At 44.4% G+C, this 16,750-nt stretch overlaps 1 protein-coding gene across 3 annotated transcripts in view; it reads right to left on the reverse strand.

Annotated features, from left to right (window-relative positions):
- Positions 1-16,750, reverse strand: part of LOC126996458 (lactadherin-like) — a 176,358-nt gene that overhangs the window by 32,348 nt on the left and 127,260 nt on the right. For all 3 annotated transcript variants that reach the window (XM_050856921.1, XM_050856919.1, XM_050856920.1), the window contains exon 5: positions 16,170-16,308. In XM_050856921.1, coding sequence (XP_050712878.1) covers positions 16,170-16,308 — 139 coding nt within the window. The remainder of the gene's footprint in view (positions 1-16,169; positions 16,309-16,750) is intronic.

Genomic DNA, 16,750 nt, shown 5'->3' on the forward strand with positions numbered 1-16,750 from the left:
ACAACACCTGAGAGACGTGGAAGGTGTCGCCGGCGGCCCCAGCGGGACCACCAATAAGCCGCAGGTATGTAACAACACCTCACAGCCACACACCCTCCTCCCCCTCTTCACCCCCATACACTTCCCTCCCATATATCCATTATCATAGTTTTTATCCTTCCCTCCCTACCGACACCAGCTATCCAGTCATCCTCTGCCCCCCACACCGGCGCCCCTCATTCTCATTCCTCCAGTGTCGCCTTTTTGCAGAAGTTGTGATTCATCTTGTCTGAGCGACGTCCACACGCCAGCTTTAGGTATTACTAAAATAAATCATGTGTAGGATTTTTTTACACCAACAGTAAAATTTCTGAATATGAATTCCAGCAACTTAAAAATAAGCAGGTTTTATAATGAGGCTTAATTACATCTGCTTAACACACGTAGCTACTAAGTTTGGGATTGACTAATTCATCGTAAGTGAAAATTTATGTGCACACCAGCGTTAGTTTACTTGAAGGAATATTTGGGAAAGCACTAATACATAACAACATCAAAAATAGGATGTTAAGAAAAATGCTTGAATCAGGCGAAAAAACCGCGGTGATCTCCATAGCTCACGCGATTCCCTGCACAGAATGTACGGCAATGGGCAGACACTCGGATACAGTTTATGGATGCACACGAATTTATACCTCTAAGGAACAGTAGAAAGCTCGCAAGCGGTTTAAATTTAATATAATGAAGCTTCCTTAACTCTCAACGCACAGTAGATACTAATCTCGTTAGGACAACACCCAAGAGTCCACAGCTTAGACTTCAACGGCAGAACCTAATGTCGGAACACAAAACTCGTTCCTCTTTCCGCAAGCGAATTAAATTTGTCAACTTACTGTATAAGCTTAAAACTTCAGCATTTACTTCATCAATCAGATTAACTGATTTTTTTCTTTAGTGCAGGCAGGTGGGGTGTGGTAGCGTGCTGGGTCCCACATTACCAGGTGATGGACGACAGGTGTTCGACCACCCACGATCCTCTTTTTTTTTTCCACGAGTGTTTTGGCTAAAAACTACCACATGCTGTCCCCTGAACAACCTGTCCAAGACTCTAGAGAAAACCGTCAATCATCGAATCAAGAACGAGAGGGGGGGAGAGAAGCTAAGAGAAGCGGGCAAGATAAACTACACCCTTGCCCTGCGCCATGGCGGGGGGCCAAACACCATCCAGGCTCCTCAGCAAGCCTACCGGCGCTCAATTGATTCCCTAACTCCCTTTTTTTTTTCCTATTATATATAATAAAAAAAATAATAAAAAAAAAAAAAAAATAATCAATCATAATAATGTGGTGTGTGTGTGTGTGTGTGTGTGTGAGAGAGAGAGTTTGGGAACGTCTCTGTGAGGCCCCCCCCCCCCCGACACACATACACACACACACACACACACACACCCTTCCCTCCGCGCCGGGCAGATGGAATGATACGGTCGTGGGTGGCCGCCGCCGCACGATCTGCACCCGTCAGGCGGCCCAGCCCCGTGCCCATCTTAGCATAAATTAAGGTTAAATCCAATTAGCCACCTTATTAAGGGCTACCAGCAGCGTAAGAGATACCGTCTCTTCTCCTCCCTATTATTCAAGCCTATATGGGAAATGGATACGCTGCTTGTTTAGAAAGACTTACGGAATTATAACAAATCCCGGTGTTTGAAATGGTTAACTTCTTGTATTCATATATTCCATTTTGACAAGAATTGATTATCTTTTTCATATGACTGAATGGAGATCAACCTAGCACGGTGGGTGAGGTGATAGCTGTCATCTGCGTTTAAATCTCTCACCACTTTTCAATGTCTTCAAGTGGCCGAAGAGAACTATAAGAGCACGGAGTTGATCAGACCTGACTTTCACTGTACCTCAAGACGATACCAGCAACAGGAGGCAGCATGACCGTCAGGAGATAGATAAATAGAGAATTAGATAGATAGATAGATAGATAGATAGAAAGATAGATAGATACAGAGAGAGAGAGAGAGAGATGAAGAAATTGCTTTTAAGTACACTAATTAGCTTGGCGGGGAGGCAATTACAAACGACAATGAACCTGTCCTCACCGGCCGCCGCGGGTCTTTACACCGAGATGCGTATCAGTCAAGGGAGCAACAAATTATCCACACTCCGGCTCCCCCGCCCGTGTGAGGGTCGTGTACGAGAATTGCATTTATCGGAAATCACTTCATCTGATCTGTGATTAGTGGCTGCGTTGCGTGTAGGTGAGGGTGTGCAAGGGGCGGGGTGCGGTGGAGGCCGGCCAGATGGGCTGCCCCCCACGCGGCCAAATGCCAACTCGAGAAACCGGAAAGTAAATGCGGATGAAAATAAATCCTCTTACTAAATATTCAAACCAGTGTTCCAAAGTTTTGTGAGACTTCAGCTCTACGAAACTGAATAAAATGAAAAAAATAATGTTTCAACAATAAACTGATATGTATGACGACAAGCAAACTATATATATATATATATATATATATATATATATATATATATATATATATATATATATATATATATATATATATATATATATATATATATATATATATATATATATATATTTATTTACTTATTTATTTATTTCATGATCACTAATTAGATATAGTCATAAATTACCGCGTATAATTATAATATGGTTATTGAAAATGTACATCATTAATACTGAATGGACATAACCGTTTTACAGACTAAGTAAAAACAATACAATTGTGGAATGTATTGATAATCTTTACTCACGATATTTTATTTTATATGATTTTTTTTTTTTTGTTCATGTTAAACAAGCGAAAGGCAAAGAAACACAAGAGCAACAGCGTTGAACTTTTGGGGTAGTTTTCTTATCAACATAAATCAATCAGCTTCAAACTTTTCCCCAGAATTTAAAAAAATTATAAACACGCAAAACGTTCCTATCAGTAGTCAGGCTGCTCTAACAAGTGGATAATAGAGGTGAATTTCGTATCAGGTTCCAAAGGGAGGTGGAAGCCTTTGAGTTACGACAACAAAGTGTGGGGTAGGTAAGCCATGGAGGCCGTGTTGCGGTGTTCAGGCCGTGGATTAATATCAAGGTGCAAACGAGGAGTGGCGGGGGCGTCATGACACTAACTGCAGGGCTGGAGATTAAAAGGAGGCTGGAGGTGGGAATTAACGATCAAACTGAAGGACGATGGTCGAGGGTGAGTGCTGGGGTGAGGAGACCAAAGAAACTCACAGTGGTCTGATAGAGGAGAGAAGCATCCAAGGAGTGTCCGTGGAGACTTTATACCGAAGGACAATAAAAGGACTGACAAAAGTGTTAAAGGAATGCTGAAGGAGGTAAAAAAAAGTGATTGATGAAGAGAGGAAGTACGTAGAAAGGGAGTGAGGGAGGAGGAAGACTGAAGAAGGAGGAAAAAAGGAGTGATGAAGGAAGGCAGAAGAGATAATGGCAGGAAGAAGACTGAGGAAAGAGGTAAAAAATGACTAATGAAGAAAGGCTGAAGAGAGGCAGAAAAGAGAGAGAGAGAGAGAGAGAGAGAGAGAGAGTGGGAGGAGGAAAGAAATGACTAATGGAGAGAGGAAGTAGAAAGTGATTGTGAGGAAAGTTAAGAAGGAAGGAAGGAAGGAAAGAAAGGAAGGAAGGAAAGGAAAGTTAAGAAGGAGATTAAACAAGACGGGCGGTGGAAAGAAGTAGAAAAGAAGTGTCGACGGAGGGAAGGATCACAAAGTAGGCGTTTAAAATGATACTTAAAGGAATCTAAAAGAGTTGAAAAAGAGACTGGCAGACGACGAAAGCAGACGAGGATGGATGGAGAACAGGGGAAAGAAGACATAATAGAAGAAAGACTTAAAAAAACAAACATAAGACTGGAGACAGATTGAAGGTGACATATATGAGAGCTATGTAGATGTTCTGGAGGAGTGTAGGACGAAGAAAGCCTGAAGGAAGCGATGCAGAAGGAGATTAGAGCAAAGGCTAGTTGGGGTAGAGGAAGGGTACAAAGGAAACACAGAACGAAGACGACAGATACGTAAGGGATTGGTATGGGGGCTGGAGCGGGAGGGAGGGACGAAAAAAAAAGTGCCGGAGGAGAAGGGACGGTATTGGAGTTGTTATTAAGCAGTGACCGGTAAAGAGACGGGAAGGGTTGCCCATCTCGAGATATACAAGACTGGAAGCAAATAAGAGAGAAACAAACGTCGCGGAGGAGTCGTCCAGAGCAATGTAGAGCCTCGTCCCGGTCAGTCGGTCTCATAAATTTGGCGACTTAATAGACACGTTAATTTCGAAAGAAGATAAACGTCACCATACCGCCCTCGTTCCCTGTGACACGTCGCCAACACGCCTAATACCTGATGTTTCTCTCGTTACCTCTCTCCCTCCCCCCACTCTCTCTCTCTCTCTCTTCATTGTGGTAGTCTTACTGTTAGTGATATATGAGACTACGATATCTAAACTTGATGAGATCTTAACCACTTTACATAACAATATCGGTAGTTTAGAGTGTAAATATTACCTTTCAGTTACGGAGCACAGGTGTATTGCATATTTCACAATGTAAACAGCAACGTGCATCCCATATCGTACCTGGGCATGTACTGGCTATATCGCTTCTTGTTAACTATACCACTGAAGAGGTAAGAAGAAAATACTGGATCACTGTCGGCTTTTATATATTTTATCAGTTGCTAAAAGTCTTGCAAACAAACTTGTGGCCACCCCCTTTGACCACACGCTGGGGAAGATCAGACTCCTGCCGCTCTGCCTTACCTCCCTCAGCCTTGTGTGCTTCATTTGTTTTCACATCGAACAGTAGAAAGTGAAAAGAAATAACAAGTGCCGAAAAAGGTAGGAAAAGGACAAGCAGGATCATATTACTGAACGTGTGGCCAAAGGTAACAAATTTAGCCGTAAAATCCCTACCGATAGAAGAAAGTAAATAAATGCATACAATACTTCTGGGACGTTTCCTTCACTTGTTCATTGGTGAAAACAGACTTCATGACTTCACCATAAACAGAAATCCACCTCTTTATTAGGAACGCATAATAAATCTTAACAATAGGACCCTGTTTCAATATTTTTTTACAGTAAAGGAAATAGCTCAAGGACACACACACACACACGCAAAAAAAGGAGAAAATAATAATGAAAAAAAAACGCTAATCACTACTATAAAATAAGAGTTACGAGGAGTGATGATCTATACCCTTACAGCATTCACATTCCCTGCGATCATGATATATTTACAAAGTTCACCTTCAACTGCCTCATGAGACTGCCTCCTTGATCCCGTCTTAGTTTAGAGTTTGCAGGTAATCCACGGCGTCCTCCACTACTTGATGACATGCCTCCGTCCGTGCCTCCCCCGTCCCTCCGTGCCGCCTTCTCGCTCAGTGTTAAGCAAACCACTGGACTTTCACACGCTACCCATGTGTCTCGTAACGTTCCCCATGCTCATATCTATCGAGTTTTTTTCTTCTTTTTTAAGTTATGGTACCAACAACCGCTTTAACAAGAATAACGACAGCAACAACAACAATACTAAAAAAAAAACGTCACCGCCTCCACGACAGACAGATTAATAGTTGACATAAATCTTACTTGTGTGTGTGTGTGTGTGTGTGTGTGTGTGTGTGTGTGTGTGTGTGTGTGTGTGTGTGTGTGTGTGTGTGTGTGTGTGTGTGTGTGTGTGTGTGTGTGTGTGTGTGTGTGTGTGTGTGTGTGTGTGTGTGTGTGTGTGTGTGTGTGTGTGTGTGTGTGTGTGTGTGTGTGTGTGTGTGTGTGTGTTAGCCATTATCCCCATGGTTTGATGTCTAAACTCATAAGAATAATTACAGCACTAACAACAATAATAAAAATACACTACTTACTTGACATAAATCTTACTTGCGTTTATCTTAGGCATTATTGCGATGGTTTGATGTCTATATCCAGAAGAATGAACGCACCCCCCCTCCCCCCCACACACAGCTACACACACGGAATTTAGAAGCATTCGTGTCAAAGGTAATATTATATGAATGCTGAAATGACAGGTACTGAAACGCCTTTTTGTCATATACGGCAGTAACAACAACGACAGCAACAACAAGGTAAAAAAAAAATTGGAAAACTATAAAGACTTACTCCACGATACTCAATGAGGGAGCGGAAGATAATTACACACTTTGCCGAGGCGAAAACCAGTGTATCGGAGGAGGAAACCCACAGACAATGAATAACAACAACAACAAATGGAGGAATGCCTAATATTTTCCAGGTCGTCGAGAAAATAATGTATGTATCAGCGCGACGGGCACCTCCAGGCCCGGCGTGACTTACAGCAGGAACTCGCCGCCCTGCCCCGCCCGCCGCCTCTCTGCGTCCCGGGATTCATGGGAAAAATATGTAAATCCGGTCTGGTAGCGACGATAAATCACTGGTCCTGGTGTGAGGAGTCCCTGCGCGGGGAAGTACTGCCGGCCCGAGCCCCTGACCGTCCTGGGAACGCCAATGCACTCCCTGCCGTGTAATTCAACCACGGCCTGATCACGAGCTGGACTCATCATCGCCAGCAAGTACCCTCCCGATCTGAGCAAGGCTCATTAGTCGATCTCTGAGTACTGGTGGGACCTTCACACACCACACACCCGATCCCCTTTCCTCAAGGGAGGATAGTAATCACTCTTCGTCCGTGGAAAAATCCCGTTTTGAGCGGGGCTCGAACCTCCTTCCAGGCCTAAAGCCAGGCAGCACACAGCTTTATCACTAAGCTACCGGAGCGGGGGGGGCGTGTGTGTGTGTGTGTGTGTGTGTGTGTGTGTGTGTGTGTGTGTGTGTGAGAGAGAGAGAGAGAGAGAGAGAGAGAGAGAGAGAGAGAGAGAGAGAGAGAGAGAACGTGACTGATTAATGAGCAAGGAAGTAAACGGAAACGCAGACAGGCAAAACAGAGAGAGAGAGAGAGAGAGAGAGAGAGAGAGAGAGAGAGAGAGAGAGAGAGAGAGAGAGAGAGAGAACGGATGGGAAGCTCTTTTTTTTGTTTGTCCTTCAGCCTATTCTTGTCTCTTCGTATGATTACGTCGAGATAACTGTCTTTTTGCCTGTCTGCGTCTCCGTCTACTTCCTTGCTCATTAATCAGTCTGGTTCTCTCTCTCTCTCTCTCTCTCTCTCTCTCTCTCTCTCTCTCTCTCTCTCTCTCTCTCTTTTTCTCTCTCTCACGAATGAAGTTTCCACCATTCATTCTTCTGAGAGCAAAACAATATTAAAGCAGCAAACTTATATTTTCAGAAGTCATATTAGTCGGTGGTTCTAATGTCCGATGTTATCATTCACGATTAAAGTAAACCCTTACGCCACCGCGCGAAGAAACAAAACTATCCTGGATTGATACTGTGGGTCGTGTCTGTGACGGCCGCTGCTAGACGCTGTTGGTGTTCTCAGACGAATTATAATTTCCGCAAAAATGTAATTGTTATTTCGAATTCTTATAGTCTTTAATTTCAAACGTGGGCATCAAATGAATGTTCCTGCTGCCATTGGTCGAGGCCAACATTGTTATCGTCGGCTCTATAAGGAACGGTGTATCTCTACCTCTGTGGGCTGGACAAGGCGGCTGATGTTGCATTTTTTAGGGTATAGCAAATAAGAGCATTATCAGCACCTTTCACCGCTACATCGTCCCTCACTGGTCTTATGTGTGTCAAGGTCACATCGGCGTACACCAACCACCGGCTGCTGCGTGGCCCACACCCTCCCTGGGCACCACACCACCGAGGCTGCCGTCAAGATCCTCGGTGTGCAGCAGAATCAATGACCACGCTGCCTCGCTCACCCAGACGGAACCACTCATCCATTAAGACCAGACGCGAAGACCTTCCCACTCTAGCTGATCACCCATCACATTAGCCATCAGCATGATCGATTGACTGGTTTGGCCTTGAAATTAGTGACCGTTTCACTGATCTGTCCCGCTAATAACTGCCTTTTAGAAGGACAGTAAGATAGATTTATGTCATATATTTAGCATCGCAATCTCAAATATCCTGGAATTTCTTACAGTAAAGATAGAAATGGCGAATAAAACTTAGGGCAGTTTCAGTATACAGGGTTTGGCTGTCATTGGATAATTAATTGGATAATTTAATCGATACGTTCAGGTTTTTTTCAATTCTTTTTCATGACCCTTAACATAGTTAACAGCATAAATACCACGGCAGTGAGGTGCTCTTAGTGTTCACCAAGGTTCTCTAAAGGACATAAAATAAGATACATGTACGAACATAGTGTGAGGGACAAAATTCTTGGTCCCACTACTGGCTGTGTCGTCATGACCTCTCGCAAACTGGCTTGATGAACTCATGGATATATCCATCTGATAATAACTACATGTATGTATGTATGTATGTATGTATGTGTATATATATATATATATATATATATATATATATATATATATATATATATATATATATATATATATATATATATGTATTCATCTATATTATATGAATATATATAGACATATACACACACACTTGACAATTTTGCATTTTTAATAATTTATCCTCTTGCATGATCATAAGATTATATTTACCTATTCAATTAGTTATTCTATATGCGCTGTTGACAAAAACAGTCATAATCTGCCAGGCTACGAGAATGCAGCGGTGATGAACACCTTTTTCCACATCATCACCAGAATTCCCATCTTATAATCTGCGATAACAGGCAGCGAAATCTCAATCCAAAGAAATTTCTCCGGTAAAAAAATGTCAGGAATGACATCTTAATTCATATTTTATCAACACCGTAAACTTGAACCATATTGGCGAGTCTAGGATCTGTTTGGACACCTGTCTCTGAGCGCCCGAGGCCGTGTAGAGACAAGCCTACGCATCGCGGGGCGTGGGGCAAGGGACGAGAGGAGCAGAGCCACACGAGCTGCCAGGCCCACCAGGCCGGGCGCCGCCACGTTGTAATCGTTTCCATACTGAGCTACTGTGATAAGTTATACTTTATTTTAAAACTAATAAAGGTTATGAATGCTCTCTTAAATAAGTTTTCAAATTAGTCTGTGATAGCTTTGTGTGCGTGGGTTATTTATTGTTTTTTTATAAAAATTTCAAATGAAAACTGCATAACAATCAAGGAGAGAGAGAGAGAGAGAGAGAGAGAGAGAGAGAGAGAGAGAGAGAGAGAGAGAGAGAGAGAGAGAGAGAGAGAGAGAGAGAGAGAGAGAGAGAGAGAGAGAGAGAGAGAGAGAGAGAGAAAGTGGTGTCAGCTGTTAAGTTATATACATAACAATTACCACCTCATGAATCTTGCATTTCCCTTCCGGCGCGTGCTGATGTTGCGTTTAAGAAGTGCCACGTGACAGGAGGCCTCGGCCAGCGATCTGCTGACGGCCGTAATTATAACTTTTCAGCAGAGAAATAACAGGTAAAGGTGGAGGCACATGCTATAGCTGGGCGTGGCGTCGGTGCTCGTCTCTCTCGCTGGCAAAGAGCACGTGGCGGGTGCTGCCCGGGATACAGGTCCGGTGTCATGTGCGAGTTACCACAATTTATAATCTCCACGTTTCCCCAGGTGCCCATTTATTGGCCAGCCCGAAAGGGAGGATGTACTGCTGGGTGTGCTGTGTGCTGACTGCCCAGGCCGGGATTCAAACCCGGACCTGCAGATTCGAGTTTATCGTGCTAACCACTTCCCCACGAAAGAGTCGAGGTAGACAAGCACTCACATTATGTATCAAGAGTTGCGCCCAGCCAGGCCTACATTTATGTCTTTATCAAAACCCAGATCTATTCTTTTCACTGCATCTACAAGCACTGTCTGAATGCCCCTTGAAAAGAGCTCTCTAGGCCTACACTCACTTCCCTGTAGTGGGGGAGATTTTTATCACTTCCTTATTAGAAATACTTTCTCCTCACCTGAGCGGCGTGACCGTGACCATGCACACATTCCTCAGAGACTCTCCTAAACCGAGGACATCACCTCAACCTGCCGTCTGCTGTCTCCTGCTGGACGCGTCAAAGTTGAAGAAATTTGCGTCCCTTCAAGATCTTTTAAGCTCATTTTTCGCAATCAAATCTAGGGTTAGCTGAGAGGTGACCCAGCGTTAAGGTTTACTTTGTTTTATGTCCCGACACAACTTTGGTATAAACTGGACTTAAACTGGAATGAAATGTAACATCGGCTGACCCTCACCGAGTAAAGGCTATGTATTTCCTGAAGAAGGCAATGTCTCGCTGGTGCCGCATCTGTCTCGCTGATGGGGAGAGCAGCCATAATGTAGTGCCGAGGTGGTAATTGCTATGTATATAACTTAACAGCTGACACCACTCTCTCTCTCTTTTTTTTTTTTTTTTTTTTTTTAATCAAGGGTATAGTACGAAGAGGAAGTGGGTTAGTGGTGAGGTACAGGTGGGGAATAGGAAAGACAGTAGGAGTGTACAGTTGTATGGTGTAGGTTCGTTAGTTGTTCTGGTGTAGTTATTGTTTATCGGGCACCTTATTTGTATACCCCCGGCGTGCTGGGGGTTTGTGTGTTTGGATTGTTTGTGTGTAGAGAGCTAAGCTAAGCTATGGCGTCACTTGTGTGAAGTGATGTGTGGGCGGTTGTTCTCGTAGTGACTTCAAGCTGCGCGGAAACCAGGGGTGGACCAAGTTCGTGCTGCCGTCAAGCTCCTTGACGTGGGTGTAGTTCACGTCGTCTTGCTGGTCTAGCTTCTCCCATATCTTTCCGGCCGCCTCCCGTAGCCTTGTGCTGACTAGTTGTACTCCGAGTCTGCGGTGTTGTGCCGCTGTGTTTTCCGTGTACGGGTATTTCTGTCCGGTGGCAAATCTCAGCGCTTTGTTCTGCAGCCTCTGAAGCTGTAACATCTTGGTGTGGGAAGCCATGTGTGTCGGGGTGGGTGAGTAGTCTAGTATAGGAAGTATCTTAGTCTTTACTAGATACAGTTTGAGCCGCTCTGTGAAGTGCCAGAATCTGTTTAGTGATGTGAGGGCTGTTTTAACTTTCATGGTTTTGTCGTTGACGTGTTTAACGATCAGGCCGGTGGATGTCACTGTGTGGCCTAATATCTGGCATTGTTTTTGGTGGGAGATGGTGTTGCCTTGTATTTGTATGTCATTTAATTTTTTCCTGCCGAGTGCGACCACAGCGAACTTGTCTATGTTTGTCTTGATCTTCCATTTTTTTTCAAATGTGTTGAGTCTGTTCGCCTCCCGCACGACCAGGGCGTCATGGTGGTCTAGGGTACCGTTGGAGGTCACTATTTGTGTCGCGTCGTCAGCATAATATATATCCATACAGCTTCTGTTATCAGACCGGGGCATGTCAGAGGTGTAGGTGATGAAGAGCGTTGGTGATAACACGCTGCCCTGTGGCACGCCGCTGTGCAGGGGGAACGGGGAGGATATTGCTGACTTAACTCGAATGGAAGCTGAGCGCTGATCAAGGAAGCTACATAACAGTTTTTCCGTTAGCTCTGGCAGTCCGAGTTGAAGTATTTTGTATTGCAGGCCCTGTAGCCAGACTTTATCAAACGCCTTGCTGATGTCGCGTTGGATAATAGTGCAGTTTAGTCCTTGTCCTTTAGTGAGTGCTACCTTTTCGCTGGCGATGGAGATAGCTGACGTAGTGCTCCTCCCTGCCCTGAAGCCATACTGGGACGGGTTATAAAGGTTGTTTTCCTCCAGGTGACATCTGAGTCGTAAGTTGATTATTCTTTCAAAGATTTTTCCAGGGACTTCTAGGAGTGAGATTGGTCTGTAGTTCTTGGGATCCGTGGATGGTTTGCCTGGTTTAGGTATCATGGTGAGAGTGGCGACTTTGAATCGTTGAGGAAGTAACCTGTTGTTAACATCGCATTATATATGGTGAGTAGGTACGCCAGCCCCCGGGGGGGTAACATGCTGATTTGTTGTTTATCTATTTTGCTCTCTCCGGGCGACGTGTTTTTCGTTTTGTTTATAGCTGACCGGAGCTCGGCTGTGCCTATTTCCATAGTCAACAGATGGGCCTGTGTTAGGCGTTGCAGATCAATCGTATGGTGTGGCCTGGTTCTTGTTGGGTCCTGTTGGAGCCATGCCTTTACTTCCCGTTCATTGTCTTGGTCATAATGAGCGTTGTCTTCAGGTCTTATTGTGAACACTGACTTCCAGGTTTCACTGAACTCTTGGGCAATACCCTCGTCATCCTGTATTTTGACTCCTCCTTTTCTAGGTGTATGGGGCGGTGGTGTGTGTTGCCCTGCAGGCGTTTTATTCCCTGCCAGAAGGCTTTTGGGTCCTTGTATTTCTCGGCGAGGCCTTTTATTGTGTTTTCCCAGTGCCTGTTGTATGCTGTTTTGCACGTATCTTGTAGCGTTCGTTGGAGAACTCTACTTTGTTGATAAAGATCATGCGTCCAGCCGTGCCTCCCGGCGTATCGGAGGATGTTGGTAAAACGTAGCTGTGCGTCCGTAATCTCTTGGTTGCGGTGGGGGTATGATAGTGTTTTGTGCCTTGTGAGGGGTATTGCTTGTGCTTGGGCAGTTTTGACAGCGGTATACCAGGTGTTGACAGCGGTTTCTATGTCATCTGTGTTTTCCCTCTAGATGTAGGTCAGGTAGTTCTGAGTCAATAATGTTCTTATATTGCTCCCAATTCGCCTGTTTTGTGTTCATCCGCTGTGGGCAGGGCACGACAACGGGAGTGGTTGAGATGGTGAACAGTATTGGGAGGTGGTCGCTGCTCGTTAGTGGCCCCTGGCTGGCGTGGGTGTTGTGGTATGTTTTCCCATTCGTTAGAATCACGTCAGGCGTGGTGAGGGCTGAGTGGCCTATAAACGTGGGGAAATTTGGACCTATGTGCTGGGCTCCGAAGGTGGTGATGATTTTCATAATGTTTCGTCCAGTTGTATTTGTGTTGGAATGGCCAAGGCTGGTGTGGCGTGCGTTTAAGTCGCCTAGGAAGTACATGGGTTCAGGTATGCGTAGCAGTTTATAGAAGTCAGGAAACATGATGCAGCCCTCTCGTGGGGGGATGTAAGTAGTGGCAATATTAATGGGCCCGAGGGTAGTCATTAATTTAACAGAAAGGGTGTCGGAGTAGTGGAAGTCGTCATATATTTTGTGCTGGGTTCCTGTTTTGACTGCTATTGCCACTCCAGCGTGTTGTTCACCTGTTCTGTTCCGCTGATAACATTCTCTCTCTCTCTCTCTCTCTCTCTCTCTCTCTCTCTCTCTCTCTCTCTCTCTCTCTCTCTCTCTCTCTCTCCTTTAACGTTTTTTTTATTTTTTTTATGAATGTATACTTCAGTCTGCCCTTCCACGTGTTTATTTCGTTAGTGGTTGACAGGACGGCCATTCATCAGGGGAAGACAAAGGGCGGGATGGTACGCACGGCCTGACAGCACTGAGGGCCGCCTGTCTGTCTGTGCGTCTGATGATCTGGCTATCTGTGTGTATTTCTGTCTATTCGTTTTTTTCTTATTTTCTGTCTGTCTGTCTGTTTGTCTACCTCTCTCACTAAGACAGACAGACAAACAGACGGATACATATACAGTGTGTGTGTGTGTGTGTGTGTGTGTGTGTGTGTGTGTGTGTTTCATAAGAGCCTGTCAACATTTTAATTATATCAAGAAAAAGTAGGAGCAGATAAGTGAGAGTAAGCCAAGAAGACTTGCATCGAGGGCCCGAGGCTGGCGTGGCGGCGCCTGGGTTGGTGGACCCGGCGCCTTGGCCGGCTCTGCTCCTTTCGTCTCCTTCCCTCACACCCGCGATACGTAGGCTTATTTCTACACAGTCTTGGTCTCTCAAAGGCAGGTTTCCAAACAGTTCCTAGACTCGCCAAAATGGTACCGGTTTTTGGTGTTGATAAAATATGAATTAAGATGTCATTATGGACATTTTTTTTCTTCTGGAGACATCTATGAATTAAGATTTCGCTGCCTGCTATCGTAGATTAAGAGACTGGAATTCTAGTAATGATCTGGATAAAGGCGTTGATCACCGCTGCATTCCGGTGGCTTGGCAGACTATGATTGCATTCTTGTCATAAGGGCAAAGTCGATAACTGTGCGATTGAATAGGTATTATTATTTTTTCTTGTAAGAAGGTAACTGATAAAAATGTAGCAAAGCAAAGTAAAAAGTTGCATGCATTATAAATGTATTATATTAATTATAACATGAAGGAAAAAGCTACTTTCTTTTAGGAGGATGTAAAAATCAGTGAGTTACCCAGAGTGAAGCACTTGCATTCTCTAGAAAGGCGAAGGGTGCGAGACATGATCGAGGTTTATAAATGGATGAAGGCCTTTAATAGCGGAGATATTCATAAGGTTATGTTGGTAAGAGAACCGGGTAGGACACGTAGTAATAGTTTAAACTGGATAAATTCAGATTAAACAGGGACATGGGCAAAAATTGTTTTACTAACAGAGTGGTAGATGAGTGAAACAGGCTGAGCAGTCATGTGGTGAGTGCCAATACAACTGTCACATTCAAAAATAGATTAGATAAATTTATGGACAGTGATATTAGGTGGGGTTAGATTCACAGGAGCTTACGTTCAAAGGAGCTGCCTTGTTCAGGCCTACCGGCATCTTGCAGACTCCTACGTTCTTATGTTCATATGTTCTACTCGAAATTGATGCAGCCAAAGTAATGAAGAAGACCTCTATATGACTTCGTTCATATCACGGGTGCCCCGTGAACGGTGTGCACACGTTGAACGTACACTTGTGCAGTGCAGCATACACTTTCCTTAGAGGCATGTTACGTAATGCATCAGAGTAACAGTGAACAACTAGGCGAGAAAAGTGCCCTCTTGACAGGACGCGTAAGGGATGTGAGAGCCAGCCATTGACGGAGAAAAAAGCCGATTGCCGATAAAGTCAGCTGAGGAGCGGTAGTTTTGAATTTTCTACGGTCAAAACGTTCAATTCCTTTGGTGGCTGGGGCGCTCTAAGATCACCAATCAGCGCGGCGCTCCTCGGCGATGTAACAATTAGGACGCCGGGCGGCAGGTGAAGGCTCTATCGGATGGGACAGGTTTTTGCGGAAGAATATATTGAGCTGTTCTTTCTTTAATTCCCTTCCAACACTCTCTCTCTCTCTCTCTCTCTCTCTCTCTCTCTCTCTCTCTCTCTCTCTCTCTCTCTCTCTCTCTCTCTCTCTCTCTCTCTCTCTCTCTCTCTCTCTCTCTCTCTCTCTCTCTCTCTCTCTCTCTCTCTCTCTCTCTCTCTCTCTCTCTCTCTCTCTCTCTCTCTCTCTCTCTCTCTCCGATTACGTTCTGCCCACTTTTTCCTCACCAAAGATGACACTTAGAGGGAAAAAGGTGGAAAGGCAATCAGAGCAACAATCAGAGAAAAGGCACAAAAAAGCCATCTCGCCGGGGCTGTGTGATTCCTTCTATCGGCCGCGGGTCTACGAACACACCACCTCTCTGGAGCGGGAGGTGTACATGGCATACTTAAATATCTAGTCCTATGGGATGCAACGAAACGAACACATTTCTTCTGATATGGGTTTCAACACAGGAAGATATTGACATGACAAAGTTATCCAAGATTCTTGTTTAAAATACAAAATAACAATGTCCTTTAATTAGAAAAAAAAACAATATACTTCTACTCCAACGACAACAACAACACAAAATTGATGCACACTTCACTGAGCGATTATCAAAGAACTATTGTGCTATTGAGAGAAAAAAATCTACAGTAAGGCATACCCGAAACTGATCTTGAGGTCTTTATCAGCAGCGGGAGACTATAAATCAAGCTAAAATTTCTGCCAGCAAGTCGTAAGAAAGATGGAAAATGGCTCGGAATTATACTCTGGTTGTGGCAGTTAGGCTTGAAAAGTATCGCTATTACATCGTAAATCAACTCTGAGACTTTCGCTCGATCCCATCCGCCCTCTGGGTCTAATTCCTTCAAGATAATATTTTTACCTTCGATTTATATTTGTTCTCTCAGGAACTTAATTAAAGTACATATAAACAACCCACCATGAAAATATGGCTACTCAAAGAGGGTTTTCACTATCATGATAAATCTTTCGGGCATAAGTGTTGTTAGTATCGCTGGGCTGACAGACACATCGCAGGAGGACCCACAAGTTACCGGCGAACAGGTGTAGCAATCTGTTACTCAACGACGAGCAGGTTGAAAAACATTCCGTACTCACCTTGGCAGCCGAGCAGCTCGAAGCGCATGGAGGGGTGGGTGTGCCACTCCAGCACGTGCAGCCTCACAAAGCGGCCCAGCACCGGCGGCTCCACGAAGTTGTGTCGCGTCTGGTGCGAGTCAACGTTGGCCTGGAACACCTGGCGGAGAGAGGATGACCCGGTTTAGGTTCAAGACACACATACACAAGAAATACACATACACACAAAAAATACACATTCACACAAAAATATACTCATACAAAATTACACACACACAAAAAATACACAACGTAGGCCTATAACACCTGCCAGGGAGAGATTGTGCTGAGTTAGTTCCGCGACACACATACTAACAAAAATATACACACATACACACACAAAAGAAAAACACATACACAGAAAAAAATATATAACGTTGGTCTGGAACACCTGACTGGGAAAGGGAGCGCTGGGTTGGTGCCGCGATACACACACACACACAAAAAAAAAAGGCACGTACAGAAGAAAAAAATAGACACCGTAGGCCTGGAACACATGACTGGGGAAGGAGGCGTTGGGTTTGTTAAGCGACACAGGTACCATTTTTTTTATTATATTCATT

This window comes from Eriocheir sinensis, chromosome 10, assembly GCF_024679095.1.
Source record: "Eriocheir sinensis breed Jianghai 21 chromosome 10, ASM2467909v1, whole genome shotgun sequence".
Taxonomy (NCBI): Eukaryota; Metazoa; Arthropoda; class Malacostraca; order Decapoda; family Varunidae; genus Eriocheir; species Eriocheir sinensis.